Consider the following 18,046-nt stretch of genomic DNA (forward strand, 5'->3'; position numbering starts at 1 on the left):
TAGGGAATGTTGAGTCTGTAAACTATCATCAGAGCCTCGGATGCAGGTGACTGCACTAGTGTCCACTCATACTAAAACTCAACAACCTTTTTAAAATATTTGTGATTGTCAGAATTACAAAAGTAGCTATTTTTATAAAACCTTAGAAATTAATCAGATATAAGTATTTCACTAATTACATAATGCCATAATTTACCCTACCAATTCTAGATCCAAATTATTAAGAAAATCATTACAAACTAAAATACAGAAAATTATGCTGGTAGAGATTTTGAGCTAGCTTTTATAAATGAAAAAGTATTTTGTGTGGCTCTTAAAAAATTAAAACATAACAAATCCTCTCCCTTCTCACCCTTCACTTAAGAAAAAAAAACTATATGAGATATAAAAGCAATCCACTGAAAACCATGTGAGTTAAGGATTGTATTATTCACCTCACTATGCAATGCATTCCTACTTACATATAACTACCAGCAAAGTTAACTACAATGTGGAATTCACCACTAAATAGTTTTTATTATGTAAGCAAACAAACTACATAAAGGAAAGATACTTTTGGTCTTTCTTGTGGATATTATAGTATGATTTAAGTGTCCAAATACTACAGTATATGTCGAGAAATAAACCTACCTTTATCTTTTTAACCAGCTTATTTTCTTCTTCATCATCTGTTTCTGGAAATTCATATATTTTAATTTTATGTTCTTGGATTTCTTTCATTATCTAAAATAAAAGAAGTAATCAGCAAAAACGCCACACATAATTAGTATACTTTTTGGATTCTTATATGAGAACTGTTTCTGGTCCTTGTTTTTCAATTATGTAAACTATAATCTAGCCAGGCATCGATGGTTCACACCCATAATTCTAGCTACACAGGAGATCTGAAGATCTGAAGATCAAAGTTTGAAGCCAGCCCAGGTAGGAAAGTTCATGAGACTCTCATCTCCAAATAACCACCAAAGGCCAAAAGAGCAACAGTAGCTCAAATGATAAGGGCGCTAGCCTTGAACTAAAAACTCAGGAACAGTACTCAGGTCCAGAGTTCAAGCCCAAGGACCAACACACACAAAACCAATCATCATCTCAACTAAAGAACTATGCCAAAGATCTTGTTTTTAAACTACAATGCTGATATATAAGTACCAAGACCCAATTACTTCAGAAGTGTCCATCATATGGTTATCAGCCCAAAAGAGTTCTAAAGTTAACATTCCAGAAAGGATTTATTCAGGGAGTTTTCAATATAATGGCTTTAAGTCACTTATCTGCAATGACTAGGATTCTTTCTCTAGACACAGCTTACCAAACTGTCTTACTCAGCTAAACCAATAAGGCTTTCAAACTCACCTACAACTTTTAGTAGAAGGTGGGAGGGTAAGCAAAACTAAGCACAACCCTGGAAAAGATGTTATGCTGTGATCAGACAATATCCTTATGTGTACGAGTGCGTATACACAATCACCGAGGCGAGGAACAGAGGTAAGACTGGACACATACACAGATGAAACAAAAAAACACACCCTAGAAATTAAGCTCAATAGTAAGAAGACAGAAAATCAAGAGATAACTTACTAATGACATCAGAAAATACCTAGCTCAATTTAAACTATCTTGTCCAAAATCACTCCAAATTCCAAAGGGAATAAAGACATTCAAATAATAGCCAACTCTACATAATACAGAATGCTAATAAATCCTAGCAATAGCTTCTTGCCTATACTTGTATTTTGGTGCTGCTTTCATGGCAGGGGTCCAAGCCCAAGTAAAGCGGCCATAAACAAATGACTACTACATAGAACTTAACAGAAGTAGGTAAGGCATGGATGCCCTGGCCTGTAACCCCAGCACTCAGAGGGTAAGGCAGGAAGATGGTGCACTGAAAGCTAGCCTGCGATACCCAGCAAGACTTGTTACAAATAAATGAATGGACAGAATTAAACAGAAAATCACTACAAGGAAAAATCAGGATCACATCTCTTTCACAACTGGAACATAGACACACATGGAAAAAACAGAAATAAATGTCAGGTAACAAATACTTAAGCAATAAAAGCAAAGAAACAACAGTTCAAATAACAGTGGCTCTTTGTATATTAAAACATGAAGGTACATTTTTAAATGATATGGGGCTAAAGTCCCATCTTCATCTATATAACTAACTAGCATGGATAAGGCCCATCAACTCATTTTGAACAAGTTAGCTGGATAATTATGTTAGGCATATGAAGAACCATTACTCTAAGTATACAAAAACAGGTAAGGGCCAGAAGTGTAGTTCAGAAGCACCATAGGCACTATTCAATTTCAAGCTCAAGAAAACCAAAAGAGATAAGGATGGGAAGGGACAGGGAAGGCTGGGAATGTAGCTTAGTGGTAGAATACTTGTCTAGCATGCATGAAGCCCTGGGTTCAATTCTTCAGTAACACATAAACAGAAAAGGCCAGAAATAGTGCTGTGGTTCAAGTGGTACAGGGCTAGCCTTGAGTAAAAGAAGCTCAGGGACAGTGCCCAGACCCTGAGTTCAAGCCCCAGGTCTGGCAAAAAAAAAAAAAAAAAAAAAGATGGGATCTTCAAGGAAAAACTTAAGACAGATTATTTTTAATAATTATTTGCAAAAACAAACAACAATTCAGTAGAGTGGAGACAACTGTATTACAACACACTATACTAAGACCATAGAAAAGCTGCAAATTATGTGAATGTAGGAGCAACCCAGGAGTCAAATCATTCTGCTCACCTGTTTTTTAAACTGCTGGCATTCCTCTGGTGTGAGTGTATCTGCTTTGGCAATTAGTGGGATGATATTCACTTTTTCATGCAAACGTTTCATAAACTCAATGTCCAATGGTTTAAGTCTGAAATACATAGTATTTAATATAACTGAAACTGGTCAGTTTGGGGGAACAGATTATTCACATCCCAATGATCAATTTAGTACAATGAACTCCTTTACTTACTTATAAGAAACACTCTCTGTGAAGATGTATTGGGCCAGTCAACAGTTAGGTAGAACAAGACTTCAAGAAGCATTGGAGTGGCTAAGAAGGCATTTTGCTTCCCGCCCTTGAAACACCCTGGTCATAGGATTTTGACCCTAAAGAGGAATTGGAAAAACCAGAAAGGCTCCTAATAGAATTTCCTACAATCAGCTCTGTATTACTCAAACTTTGCTAGTTTTGAGGTTTTTTTTTTAATGAAAAATAGTAGTCCTGTTCAAATCCAAGATGCTCTCAAGAGTATCGTCAACTTGCCTCTCTATCCATTACAATTTGGCTGGCTACCACCCCTTAGCCATTGTGCTTTCAAGGTTACAGTGGCATTTATCATCACTACTTTGCCCATTATGTATTCCTGACACTACTCCTCAAAATTCTCCTAGAATTCTCACAGAACCTCATCTCTCAGGAATTCTTTACAAAGTGAGTCCCTTTAGAGGTACATAATTCAGAATTCTTAGTCCCTCTTCTCTTTTTTTTTTTTTTTTTGGGGGGGGGGGGGGGGTCCGTCCAGTTGTGAGCCTGAACTCTGAGCCTGGATGCTGTCCCTCAGCTCTTCAGCTCAAGGCTAGCGTTCTACCACTTGAGCCCCAGCGCTACTTCCGGCTTTTTTCTTTCTGCTTATGTGGTGCTGAGGAATCGAACCCAGGGCCTTGAGCATGCAAGGCAAGCGCTCTACCACTGAGCCACCTTCCCAGCCCCTCTTCTCTTTTTTCTACATTTTTTACGATTATGATTATTATCCCTACAAAAGATTTCAATTATCCCCTGTGAGCGAAGTACTTCCAAATCTTACTCTGAAGATCCAGACACTGTTTACTAGTGGACATACAATTAGAATATCCCATGGACTCCTGATCTGAATCTCCATGTTCTCCTTGTCTCTATGCTTCCTATCTCAGCGAATGATAGATACTACAATCTGAGTGGATAATCTTGAAACTTGGAATTCCCCATTCCTTTACTCCTCACATCTGATTCATCAATACTGACTTGACACACACACACACACACACACACACACACACACACACACACACACACACACACACACACACACACACACACACACACACACACACACACACACACACACACACACACACACACACACACACACCCTCCCACCCTCCCACCCTCCCTTTAGGCAACCAAGACCCATTCATGGATAACTACATGAGCCTTTCTGGTTTCCCTCCAAATCATCTGTACTGCAGCCTGACTGAAAACCTCAATAAAGGCCAGATTCCTTAGCTAGTTGATTACGAGGTAATGAGGACAAAAGATTCTCTGGCTGCCTCATTTCTTGCTCTCTGTCCCTTTTTAAAAAAAAAAAAAAATCACCTCTTCCTTCTACTGTGCCAGGCTATTTTTTAAACATCTCATAATTCCTTGAAAGTGCCATACTTGAACTTCTGGCCACAGACTGCTACCTCTGCCTGGAACATTCTCCATTCTATTTCCCTTGCCAAATTCCTCTTCATCCTTTTAGGCTCGGTTTATAGTCCAATTTCCTCTGGGATCCTTCTTCTAGCCTTACCTACCACTAGGCATCCAAGTGGTCCATACCTGATGCATGTATAGTAACTGCCTGCATATTCATTTTCTCATGCTATCACTGTTAAGAACCTCTAAAGTGGGGCTTGGGCTCATTCATTTGTGTTCTTAGCCCCTACCACTGAACACTTCTGAAAGGGCTCAAATACTTGGTGACCAAAAAAAAAAAAGACTACTATGAATTTCTCTATGCTCATAAGAAACTGAAAGAGCAATGTCTTCATATGTAGACTATACCGTGAACTAAAAATTAATGTTCCACAAGAACAAATGAAGATAATGAAAACATTCTGCACAGAAATATCACCCCAAAGTGGTATTCCTTAACTTGATTAAAAATAAAGTATGAAAAATAGAATAAAGTTTCGAGGTATAGTAGCTCATGTTTGGAATCCTGACACTTAAGAGGTGGAGGCAAAATTCCCTGTACAGGGTCAGTGAGGGTTTCATAGGAAGTTCCAGGTTGGCCTATGCTGCACCGTGAGAGTCTGTCTCAAAAAGCTAGCTACCTATGTAGATTACTAAACATATAAAAGTAACAAAGGAGGAGCCAAAGAACACCTCGGTTTAGAAATTAAACAGTAAGAGAAAAAGAAAAATCTTGTCAACTTCCAAGAAACTCTTTTGCTCTTCTAAATTACTATACAAATTTAAGAAGCTTACAAAATGTCAACAGCAGAAAACATTTAGTTCACGTTGATTATACTGGTTTCTACTTATAGAGATTTGTCTTTTCAGCAACAAATTCAGTTTTAAGTATTGTATTAAATTACAGAATAACCTTTTTAAAAATTTTAGAAGACAAACCCACTATCAAAAGAAAAGAGAACTGGACCACTAAGCCTACAGCAAAACAAATGACTACAGGACAGATGACAAGTATCTAGATGTATGGAAAAACCTGCACAAATGTGACACTTTTCAAGTGGCGACTGATTTTAAAAGGAAAAATGGTTGCTTAACAGTATCTACCAAATAATGAACAAGGCAAATAAAGCAATAATGGCTGAAAGAATCATTCTCCTCACACCCAGAAATGACAGTTGGTGTGGGTGAAGGCACTGGGTCAATAGATTATTACTTTAAAACCAGGTTTCTTTTACAAAGGGAATCTAAGGACTTCTGACCAAGACAGAAAGGCCCTAATCCATTAGAATGCATGCAATTTCAGTCTGCAGTGAGCAAAGTATTTGAACTCTCAAAAATATTTCCGCTAAAAAACTTAAGCACATTTTCACACATAGGAAATAAATAAACTACCATCTCTTGTAACAAGAATTGGATCCAACTTACTGCATCTCATTTGAATTATATGAAATTTTTTTTCTTAAAAAGAAAAAACAATCTTATTTCTCATACAATTTTAAGAAATAAAATTTCTCCCAGGGGAACAGAAGAAATATAATTTCATGAGAATTATTTAAACTTGGAGAAAACCCAAAAGATCTAAAATAATGAAACTGGTTATAAACTGACTAATTTCTACTGAATTACTGCAGATTAAAATTTCACTGGGCTGATTTCCAGGAAAAAGTCCTACTAAGTCAAACCATAACAATGAAAAATAGAAATTCAGGACAGGAGGCATGGGTGAAGTGGTAGTGTAGTTGCCTAGCAAATGTGAAGCCTTGAGTTCAAATTCAGTCCAGTCCCCCCAAATGCAATATAAATTTATACAGACGTCAGCAGGTACTCCTAAAAAGTGATTAATCTTTTTGAGCCACTTAAGTAGCTGATTCAGTAAAGTGATACAAATATATAAATGGAATAATGCAAAGTACTGGGCACAGAAAAACATTTTCACCACTCCAAACTAAGAGGGTAAAAATGGTAAGCACATAATTAAGGCTCTCTGCTCCACCATGAATGAAAATAGAATCATACTATCTAGCAAAAAATGCAGCAAGGAAAACCAAAAATAAAGGAGAAAGGAGGGCTTCAAGGGGACAAGTTTCATTATCTAAAGTATCTTGGGTTTTGAATAGCAGAACTTTTTTTATTTTTTTTTGGGGGGGGGGGGCGCTGTCCCTCAGCTCTTCAGCTCAAGGCTAGCGCTCTACCACTTCAGCCACAGTGCCACTTCTGGCTTTTTTTTCTGCTTATGTGGTGCTGAGGAATCGAACCAAGGGCCTCATGCATGCAAGGCAAGCGCTCTACCACTGAGCCACCTCCCCAGCCCCTGCAGAACTATTTTAATGTTACAGCATTCTTTAGTTCCTTTTAGTGATGCAATAGCAGAATTACAATACATTATGCTCACTCATTTTCTCAAAGAAAATAGTCAAAGTGGAAGAATTACAAACATCTGCAAGCTTGGCGCTGGTGGCTCATGCATATAATCCCAGATTCTCAGGAAGCTGAGATCTGAGGATCGAGGTTCAAAGCTGGCCTGGACAGGAATATCTGTGAGATACATATCTCCAATTAACCACCAGAAAACCAGAAGTGTGCTGTGGCTCAAGTGGTAGAATGCTAGCCTTGGGCTGAAGAACTGAGGGACAGCATCCAGGCCCAGAGTTTAAGCCCCATGACACACAGCTACTCAAAATGATAGAAAAGTAAAAAGAATTTTTTAAAAAGAGTACTATCAGGCAAGGTGGTTCTGCCCTATAATCCCAGCTATTTGGAAGACTGGTTCAAGAGGCTGGAGAAAAGTTAGTGAGACCTCACCGCAATGAACAGATCAGGTAGCATGCACCTGAGAGTCTAGCTTCTAGGGAGGCCTTAGGTAGGAGGATGTGGCCTGAGCCAGTTCTGGGCAAAAATGTACAATCTTATCTAAAAAATATTAAAGTAAAAATGGGCTGAGGGTGTGGCTCAAGTGTGTGCAAACTCTGCCTAGCAAGCACAATTCCTTGAGTTCAAACCCCAGTATTTATAAAAAGGAAGAGGATGTGTGGAGAGGTATTTCAGACTAATCACCAATAAGCTGATCACATGAATGTCTACATATTTAGGCTTAAGTTCCTAATGAAAAGAAAACCTAAACAATGTGACTGTGACAGCTAAGGTGAAACAAGCCAAAAAGACTTCCTGAATAAAGAAAATGCACAACGGAACATGGTACTTGAGTTTTTTTGGTTACTTTCACTCTCAAACCTTTAATAAATAACATCTTTCTTAGAATATGTCTAAACCCAAATATTATAGTTGCCCCCTATTGGGTAGATAGTTCAATTAGTGACAAAGTATAATCAAAGGAAAAACTAGTCACAGCCAGGTGCTGGTGGCTCACGCCTGTAATCCTAGCTACTCAGGAACCTGAGATCTGAGGATCACGGTTCAAAGCCACTCTGGGCAGGAAAGTCCATGAGATTCTTATCTCCAATTAACCACTAGAAAACCAGAAGTGACGCAAGTGGTAGAGTGCTTGCCTTGAACTGAAGAGCTGATGGATAGTGCCCAGGCCTAGAGTTCAAGACTCACGATTGACAAAAAAAAAAAAAAGAAAACCTAGTCAACTCCAAGCCCTCAAACCATGGTGGAGTCTTTCATACGCATGAACAACTAAGGACTGAAACTGTTGCTGACTTACTACAGGCCTTAAAGGTTTGCTAAACCATTTCTACGTAGAATTTGGTACTCTATCATTGGTGTATGTGGTACGTACACTCCACAGACATAAGGATTCTAAATATGTACATACAGGTGAGTAATATTAACCCACAAAACAAAACAACAGTGGTGGCATCAGGGCACTGACCCATGTCCTGAGGGAGCGATGAAGTATAGGCAGCACTGCACCCTGTTATCAGGCATCTGACGCCTGTTCACCCGGGATTCCGCATTTAGATAATCCTCAAATTTACTATCAATGTAGTCGATAACAGGCTGCCAGCTACAAAACCAAGAGAAATACAACAATTAAACTGTAATTCTACAAATAAACAACTGATGACAATTAGAGAACATTGCTAATATTCAGTTATCATAACAAATACTAATACTTAAATACTTTAATTTGGTAAAAACATTAAGTGGGAAAATAGGTGTAAAAAAAGTATGTTAATGGAAGTCTCATTGTTACAGAACTTTCAAAATCAAAGAAAATGAACTGTTTAATGTCAAACCACAGCTAAGTAACGAGCATATTATTTGTAATGGTAACTATATCAAAGCTAAAATACTTCTCAATATGAAAACAACTATACTGGCAGTTTTAAATTTCAAATGAGATTACTTTCAACCACATACACACACAAAAGTTCTGACTAATTTATTTAGATGTCACAAGAGCTGAAAGAAAATAATCTCAAAAATAATTTACAAATCAAAGAAAAAACACTGTATATAAAATACTAAGATAATTACACAGGGCTAGAATTTTATGGGTGCTTAATTTACTTGTCTTATGGAAAAACTGAAGGCCTAAACTGGAGGCTTAGAATGTGAAAGACAGTAATTTATACAGATAAAACTGTAGTAAAAAAATTTTAATTCTTTATAAAAAAAATCAAAATTCTTATATCTAGCAGTGTTGTTTTAGAACCCATCTTAATAATTTTACAACAAGCCCATTATATTAAAAGTAAAAAAAGCATCAAATAAATTTGTAAAGCAACATTTTCCAGCAAAGGTGAGATGTAAACCTAAATTGTATCACTTAAAAGTTCAATGCTCTTTGCTAGGATAAGAACTTCAAAATGTTCAACAGAGAAAGTGTACCCACCCCAGTCAAATGTCCCAGAAAACAAAAGGACAAATTCTTCTTACCAATTACTATTATCCACTGCATCGCCAAAGCCTGGAGTATCAACTATTGTGAGCAACAACTGAACACCACCTTCCTTGATTAAAACTTTGGATTGTTCCACCTGTAACATTTATTGGAGCAGATGTTAATTATATATTACAACAGTGACTTCCTAAAAAGGACAAGAAGCAGGACACACAAGTTTATAAAAACCAGTTTGGAAGCTGTTTTCAAGTTAAATTACTCATGCCTACATTTTCTTTAGATTCAATCAATGACCATGGACACTGCAGAAAAAGCACCTATGTAAATGGTCTACCAAACTCCCAGCAAATGCCTTCTGGTATAAAGAAAGAAAGGGAAACTGATAAAGTAGCAGTAGTTGCTAAAGCCATATAACTATATACACATCTAACAATACAAAAAAAGAATTTGAACCATTTAGTAATTTTATGAAGTTCAAATGTGATTAATCAGACAAGCAAATCTAATCTACCATTTACAATTTCACTCAAGACTATCTCCACCTAGTCTTTGTGCAAACTAATTACTCAATTGACCTTATATTATCATTCCCAGATTTTTCTCAGTCTGGCCTTAGTTATATTTATGTTACAACTAATATCCTACTCTTTTCTCAAATGTGATACTCTGCCTTTCTGGACAATGCTATTAAGGAAGGGCCAAACAATGCTGGGGGCGGGGGGTGGGGGATCGGGGGCAGGAAGTATTCTGCTAGAATGAAATCCTACAGATGAACCTTTTTTTTGTTGGTTGTGGGACTTGAACCCAGGGCCTGGATGCTGTTCTTCAGCTCTTTTGCTCAAGGCTAATGCTCTACCACTTTAAGCCACAGCTCCACTTTTGGTTTTTGAGTGGTTAGTTGGAGATAAGAGTCTCAATGGGGGGGGGGGGGGGGGGGGGAAGGCTGGCTGGCAGGCAAGGTAACTCAGTGGTAGAGTGCTTGCCTTGAATGAATGAGGCCCTGGGTTCAATTCCTCAGCACCACATAAACAGGAAAAAAGGCCAGAAGTGGCACTGTGGCTCAAGTGGTAGCGTGTTAGACTTGAGCTGAAGAGCTTAGGGACAGTACCCAGGACTAAAGTTCAAGCCCCACAACTGAGCCCCCCAAAAAAAGTCTCACAGGGACTTTTCTGCCCAGGCTGGCTTTGAACCACGATCCTCAGATCTGAGTACCTAGGATTATAGGCACGAGCCACCAAAGCCCAGCTGAAAATCTTGTCTTTATAATTCTTAAAAACATTCTGTTTGAAGAGCCTTATACTTAAATGGTATTTGCGTACCCAGCCCAATTTCACATTTTGTACAATTCCAAGTATATCACACTTCCTAGGCACATACTGCTGTAAAATACAATCTGTTTTCAGGACCCAGAGAAAACACAAATGCTGATTCAAGCAGAAAAGGAGATAGGATGATTTCCCTAGAAAGAAGCATTTCCCCAGTGTTTATTAAAACTTAAAACCATTAAATGGCATACATCAAAGACTACTACATTTATGGGTAAGAGGTTATTTGTTGGCATGTGAAAAGCCAGCTCCACTGTTTACAGTGACTAATGGGTTGAACAAGAAAAGTGACTGCTGCATAAAAAGGTTTGGTATACTTCAGAGATTATGGAAATGGCGATACATTTTCACTTCTCTTTGGCATTTCTTACAGATATTCCAAACAAGGTATGTTGAGACTGTTAATCAAGACAGCACTTCCAACACAGTAGAACTGGTCTGCTTCTGTGCTATGCCATATGCAACCACTTGGTCATGTGGCTACTTAGCTCTTCAAGTGCTGACTAATACAACTGTTGAGCTGCATGTTTAGTTTCATGTCACTTAACCTCAAATTGAAATAGCACACTTGCATAACTACCAACATGCAGGACTATAAGAATCAAGAACTTTTTAACAAAAGACTATTATTAAGAGCAAAATTATTAGAGAGAAAAAAAACACACCAATGATCTAGACTGGCATGTCTATGGAAAGTTTTCATGTCTTTTAGACAAATAAAAGTTAGCATCTTATCTTTCAAATCAGTGTTCTTCATACTATGTTTATCTACCAAACAGGCATTCTTGGCAATCTTAATATCAAATGTTAAGAGGTACTCATTTAGCTATAGATTAATAAAGTATCAATCAATAAACAAGAGTTGTAGTATTCATTAGTGTTTTATATATATATATATATATATATATACACACACACACATATGTATGTATGTATGTGTACATATAATTTTTTTTTTTTTTGCAGGTCCTGGGCTCTGTCCCAAAGCCTCTCTGTGCTCAAGGCTAGAACTCTACCACTTGAGCCACAGTGCCACTTCTGGCTTTTTCTGTTTGTGTGGTACTGAGGAATCGAACCCAGGGCTTCATGTATGCTAGGCAAGCACTCTACCACTAACCCACATTCCCAGACCCAGTGTTAGATTATTTAAAAAAAAAAAATTATTCTGGAATTACCACAATGACCTCCCCCCCTTTACACTATTAGTGTACGCTAATAAAAGACTTTTACAAATGGTGTTCTGAAATGCTGTTTACGTGTTATTCAACTTTCTAAGCTGGATTTATATATGTATCTATTAATTTAACAACTAAATGACTTATTGACTTGGCAAGAAAAATGAAGATTTTATGTACTTTAAAGAATCTTTTAATAAAGCTTCTTTTTTACCTCTGGCTTATGAATTCTGTTATCCATACATGGTCAAATAAAAAGAAGTCATATGGAAGAGATCCAGAAAGCCTAACTGTAAACTAATGATATTCACAGAATCCAACTATATCCTATCATCTGGTTTTGCAAGTACCCTCATGGGATCCATGGAAAACAAATTAGTTCAAGTTCAGGAATTTCAAACTTTTCTTAACAAACCTATTCCAAATGGCCACTTTCCCATGCACTTTCCTTAAGCAGGTCACATCAGAATATTTTATGGCATCACTCAGAGTTCTCTAAAATTAAATGCATAACTTAATACCCAAAGAATGAAGCAAGGCATTTCTATTGTTTTTCTGTGGAAAGTAATTAAATTAGTTATTATATTGTTTATGTATAATTAACTTGCTGAAGTCTCATGTGGATTCCTAGATACTAGGTATACAGGGTAACCCTTTTTTTTTGATACTCAGTTTTTCAGTCTGAAGTCAAATGTTCAATGTTTCTTATACAATTTCATAACCTAAAGACTGGTAATTCAAGTAAATTATACTTTTCTTACCTAATATTTATAAGCCATTTATTAGAGTGGATTACAAACCACTATTAAATTTATTCTGAAGAAGTCACAATTTTTTTTTTAACAGTGAAAGCAGGAGTTATACTGTGGGACATACAAAGCAACAAAGAAATAATCTTATAAATGCGTTAGAAACAATTGCATGAAAGAAAAAAAAAATTTAAATACATATCTTAGGGTTCATTTTCCTAACATCACCTTATCTGACCTTTTCTGCTTGACTCATACATATACTAGATATTGTAAATAAGGGAAACCATGGGATCTATGTTTCTTTGGGCCTGGCTTACTTCACTTAATAGAATTTTTTCCAAGTCTTTCCATTTCCTAACAAATGGGGCAATGTCATTCTTTCTGATGGAGGCATAGAATTCCATTCTTGATCCATTCATCTACTGAGAGGCATCTGGGTTGGTTCCATATCTTAGCTATAGTAAATAATGCTGCAATAAACATAGTTGTGCTGGTAGCTTTAGTGTGGTCTTGTTTGTAAACATTTGGGTAAATGCCCAAAGGTCACAATTTTTTAAATATGCAAAAGAGGTAATTTGTGAGACCACTAGTGTACCGATTTGTAAACCATTGCCTATAAGGGGAGAAGTAGTAAAGAAAAGCCAATCAGCTTAGTACAGACCGCACCAGTCTGCCTGGATTTGAATCCTATCCCTGCCAGTTACCAGATACATGACAACAGGTATATTAACACCTCTTTGCTTCCATTTCCTCACTGGTAAAATAAAGTACTACTACCTACCATATAAAGTTGTAAGATTCAAAAAGCTGATGCACTAAAAGTTCTTACTTGGGAAACAGCTCAAGTGATAGATCACTTGTCTAGCAAGTGCAAGGACCTGAGTTTAGAACCTACTATCACCCCCACACACAAAGAATATCTGGAAGACACAATAGCAACTCACTGAATGTTTTATTATTATTGTAGAATTTTATGTTCTCTACAGGTTAGAATATGAATGCAGAAAATTCCCTTGCCAGAAACAATGACCCATAAAATACTTTTAAATTCAGGACTCTGTGCTGTAGAATTCATTTACTTTCCAAGGACTATTTAAATTCCTAAATTAAGGAAGCTACAAAAGCTATCTTCTTGATTAGAATTTAAATTTCCAATACTAACTACAAACTAGCCATGCAAGATCAAATTCTTCGTCTTCTTTTTTTTTTGGGGGGGGGGGGGGGGGGTCCGGTCATGGGGCCTGAACTCTGGGCCTGAACGCTGTCCCTCGGCTCTTCAGCTCAAGGCTAGCGCTCTGCCACTTGAGCCACAGCGCCACTTCCAGCTTTTTTCTTTGTGCTTATGTGGTGCTGAGGAATCGAACCCAGGGCCTCACGCATGCAAGGCAAACACTCTACCACTGAGCCACCTTCCCAGCCCAACAAGATCAAATTCTTAAGAGCACATTTTTTGGTGAGTAATTTTAAAGTTTTAAAGTCCTATGAAAGTTACACACCTACACACACACACACACACACACACACACACACACACACACACACACACACACACACACCCTAAAACAGAGAAAAAACTAAATGAAAAGAGATGTTTACGTCACAAAATTATTCCTATGAAAGTTACACACCTACACACACACACACACACACACACACACACACACACACACCCTAAAACAGAGAAAAAACTAAATGAAAAGAGATGTTTACGTCACAAAATTATTCCTCAGGGACTAGACTGACAGCGTATGGTGGCATATGTATTTTTGTGCCAAATCTACAGACTGTCCTTTCATCTTGTACACTAGTAATCATTACATGCCTTCCAATGCAGCTGAGCCAATCCCGGCCTCAAATAACGCTGCCCCTCAGAACTACGCACTGTTATCCTCTCTATGCGTAGGCTGTGCACTTCCCTGGCAGCCCACAAACGCTTTCTTCAATCAATCTTTTGGAGTGGTGATACCAAACAAAAAGACAATTTGAACCAAATAACTAATTTTACATTTTTTTGGCAGACATTTAAAATAGATGCTGGGATTACAGACATGAACCACAACTGGTCCTCTTGTAAACTACCCTCTTTTCAAAAGCTCAATAGCCACATGTAGTTGTAGGCAACTCTGAAAAAAAAAAAAAAGTAGAGATCTAGAATACAGAATCTAGAGTACAGAATCTTATACTACATAAAATGTGATCTAGCCATGAGGCACAGTGTATTCTTTGAACTTGTTAGAAAGGCAGAGCTGATCACCCCCATTCCAGACCAAGGATCTGTATTCACAAAGACCGAGAAGCAGTAAATCAGACTACATGTAGCCTGAGAGTGCTGCATACTGACATTAAACTATCTGTCTCTCTCTGTTTCTGTCTCTCTCTCTGATATATAGATATAGATAGATGGGTAGATATAGATAGATAGATAGATAGATAGATAGATAGATAGATAGATAGATATCTGTCCTACTGCAATGGTGATTGTGCTGCCCAAAATGATAGCTACTTGCCACATGTGACTATTAATGGGTCTGGTGCAACTAATAAACTGCATTTTTTGGCTTGATTGATTTGAACTTAAGATAGTCACATGGCAAGTGGCTATTGTATTGGAACACAACTCTAAAATGTGACTGCATCACAGAGTAATCTCTAGAAGACCCCATCCCACCCAGGAAAACTCTGGAAGGCTCTAATCAAGAATAATCCCTCTAATTATCCATGTTATTGTTTTTAGTTTTATAAAGTTATATTTACCACTTTATTTTGCATCCTACCTCTAGGCAAGGAAATTAAAGGTTCAGCAGAAGTTTTGTGTGCTGCATTCCAGTTAAACTGTCAATGAACAACAGTGATATACACACCTGTACAGTCTTTTTTATTCTATGGGAAGGCCCTGGGTACTCTGGAGAATACAAATCTGTGAGAAATAATGAGTTGATTAATGTTGACTTTCCCAGTCCAGATTCACCTAGAAGAAAGAGGGGGAAATCTGTCAAACTGAGGTCATTTTACTCAAGGAATCAACTTTGTTTTGTACAAATACTTTTGTTTTTTGCAAATATTTCTTGATGGGACAAGTGACATCAGAAAATACTACAAAGACTCTGGATTAGAATATTTTTGCCCTCAGTTTCATACCAAGTAAAGTTCACATTTCCAAGGACTTTAAATTACTGCCATCTATGGTCTTTAATAGAAGAATACCCAATACTATAACCTACACTTTTTAGCAGTAATGTATTCCTTAGAAACCAGTCACAAAAACTGTATACACTGGATTATATATTGCTGTTTCAGTAAAATAAGTAAACTGATAAATCTTTAATATAGAACATAATGAATAATTAAAGCCAAAAGAAGCATGCAAAGTAGAAATCAAACACACTGCACCTCACTTTAAAATTCTAAATCCCTCCCTCTCTCTCTCTCTCTCTCTCTCTCACTCACACACACACACACACACACACACACACACAAAATACTTTCTAACTTACTCACTCATAGGAATCAGTTTAAGTATACCTCTCCATAATCCACAACCAAACAACTTTGATAATTACTTTTTCTATTTTTTCTTTACCTTAATTAATTATAAAGCGGGACTTCACTGAGACATATTCACGCACTTACAATAAATTACAATCAATCTCTGCCCCTCTATTATTCTCCTGCCCTCCCTTGATGCTATTACTTTAATAGATAAAAATGAAAAATATGGGCTGGGAATGTGGTTTAGTGGTAGAGTGCTTGCCTAGCATGCATGAAGCCCTGGGTTCGATTCCTCAGTACCACATAAACAGAAAAAGCCAGAAGTGGCACTGTGGCTCAAGTGGTAGAGTAGTTGAGCAAAAACAGCTCAACCTTGAGTTCAAGCCCCCAGTTCTGGCAAAAAAAAAAAAAAAAGTGAAAAATGTCAGCATAAAGTGAAATAACTTCCCTGACATCACACAGCTAAAAAGTTATAACATCAGTTGGTACCAAGCAGTCTAGTCCCTGGAGTTCATGTTCTGCCACTTTGGTACAAATCCTTTCTCATCCTTGCTGTGACCCTATCCCAATATTCCCAAATACATTCCCAACCTGGCAAACTAGAACGGACTCTATCTGAATGGATATTCTACCAATATCTTTATAACGATCATATTTAATAATTTTATGGTACAACTATAAAAATGGCACCTTACATGTGTTCCCCCACCTTAATCACTACAAAACTATATAAACTGTTTACTCAATTTTACATATGAGTACACAAAACTCTCAAGAAGTTAATTTCTCAAGCACAAACACCTCTATCAAAACACCAAGCTCAACCTGGATGCAACTCGCATGCCCCTACCTTGGTATACTGAACAAATTCTGAGTGGATCAGTTTCTTTCCCAGACCTACTTATTCTTAATACTAAGAACAGGTCCACTACATCTACTGTACCATTACCAAGAGCACCAAATGAGAAAAATAACAAAGCAGTTCCATATTTAGAAAGAGTGGGAGAGAAAACACCTAAGTGCAACAGCTTTTAAATCTCTTCAGGCTGAGTGTTCACTCTCTAACCACAACAAATTCCACATCTATCCTGTACCCAAATTAGAACTTCTTTAAGCAGGTTGAGGAGGAAGAAAAGGAAAATCTCTTTTTGAAAATGTAGTTACAGTTATCTGGTAGCAGAGGTGGTACTATGGTGCTAAGAAAGAACTCAGGGCTGTGCATATGCTGGGCTACATCTCTAGCCCTTCATTTTATTTTGAGGCAGAGTGCTGCTATATAATTCAGGTTAACCTGAACTTACTATGTAGCCCAGGATGACTCCTGCCTTCATTTTCTGAGTACTGCAATTACTGCTATAAGCCACTATGCCTGCCTGGCAAAAGTACCTTTTTAACATATAATACTCTTCCATGTAGACAACATTCTGGTTTCCTGAACTTTCTTCTGGGGTTCTGGGGGTGGGACAAGAAGGCACACATTAAGCCCCATCAAATTATATTAATAGACTACTATGTTGTTTTAATGATTCTTTTAGCACTTACAGAATATATCCTTAAAAATATGCCTTTTAAAATTTATTTTCTATATCCAAAGTCACTTTACTCAAATCACTGTGACCAATATGATTGATAAGGAACTCTGAAAAGGCAAACTATTTGTAATGAATATTCATTTCACTTTGATAAGTTATAAAGCACAACACCTGAGATCTAGTGAAATAGTTTGATAACACAACTACTATTCCTCAGAAATTGTTCCTAAGAGGTATCCAAAGACACAGTGCATCCCTACTCAATAGGTGGGTACATTCCTTTAGTACCATCACTCTTGATCCAGTTCCATCTCAGACTTTATTCCCCTAAACCCCAAAAGTACATCTCATTTTAAGAAAGTAGTTGGAAAACTAAAGTCCAGGAGGACCAAATGTTAAAAGTTGTCTACTAGAGCTTAAAATGTCTTTGAATTTTTTTTTTTGGGGGGGGGGGGGTGCGGGGGGAGAGGTCCGGTCCTGGGGCCTGAACTCGGCCTGGGCTCTGTCCCTCAGCTCTTCAGCTCAAGGTTAGCGCTCT

General features: G+C 37.5%; 1 protein-coding gene across 4 annotated transcripts in view; it reads right to left on the minus strand.

Moving 5' to 3' along the window:
* The window catches only part of Septin7 (septin 7), a 55,803-nt gene that overhangs the window by 11,983 nt on the left and 25,774 nt on the right, over positions 1-18,046 (minus strand). For all 4 annotated transcript variants that reach the window (XM_042695007.1, XM_042695008.1, XM_042695009.1 and 1 more), the window contains exons 4-8: positions 15,349-15,455; positions 9,271-9,371; positions 8,261-8,395; positions 2,742-2,859; positions 631-723 (exon numbers count right to left, since the gene is read on the minus strand). In XM_042695007.1, the coding sequence (XP_042550941.1) occupies positions 631-723; positions 2,742-2,859; positions 8,261-8,395; positions 9,271-9,371; positions 15,349-15,455 (554 nt within the window). The remainder of the gene's footprint in view (positions 1-630; positions 724-2,741; positions 2,860-8,260; positions 8,396-9,270; positions 9,372-15,348; positions 15,456-18,046) is intronic.

This window comes from Dipodomys spectabilis, unplaced genomic scaffold (assembly GCF_019054845.1).
Source record: "Dipodomys spectabilis isolate Male_0828 unplaced genomic scaffold, ASM1905484v1 ptg000178l, whole genome shotgun sequence".
NCBI lineage: Eukaryota > Metazoa > Chordata > Mammalia > Rodentia > Heteromyidae > Dipodomys > Dipodomys spectabilis.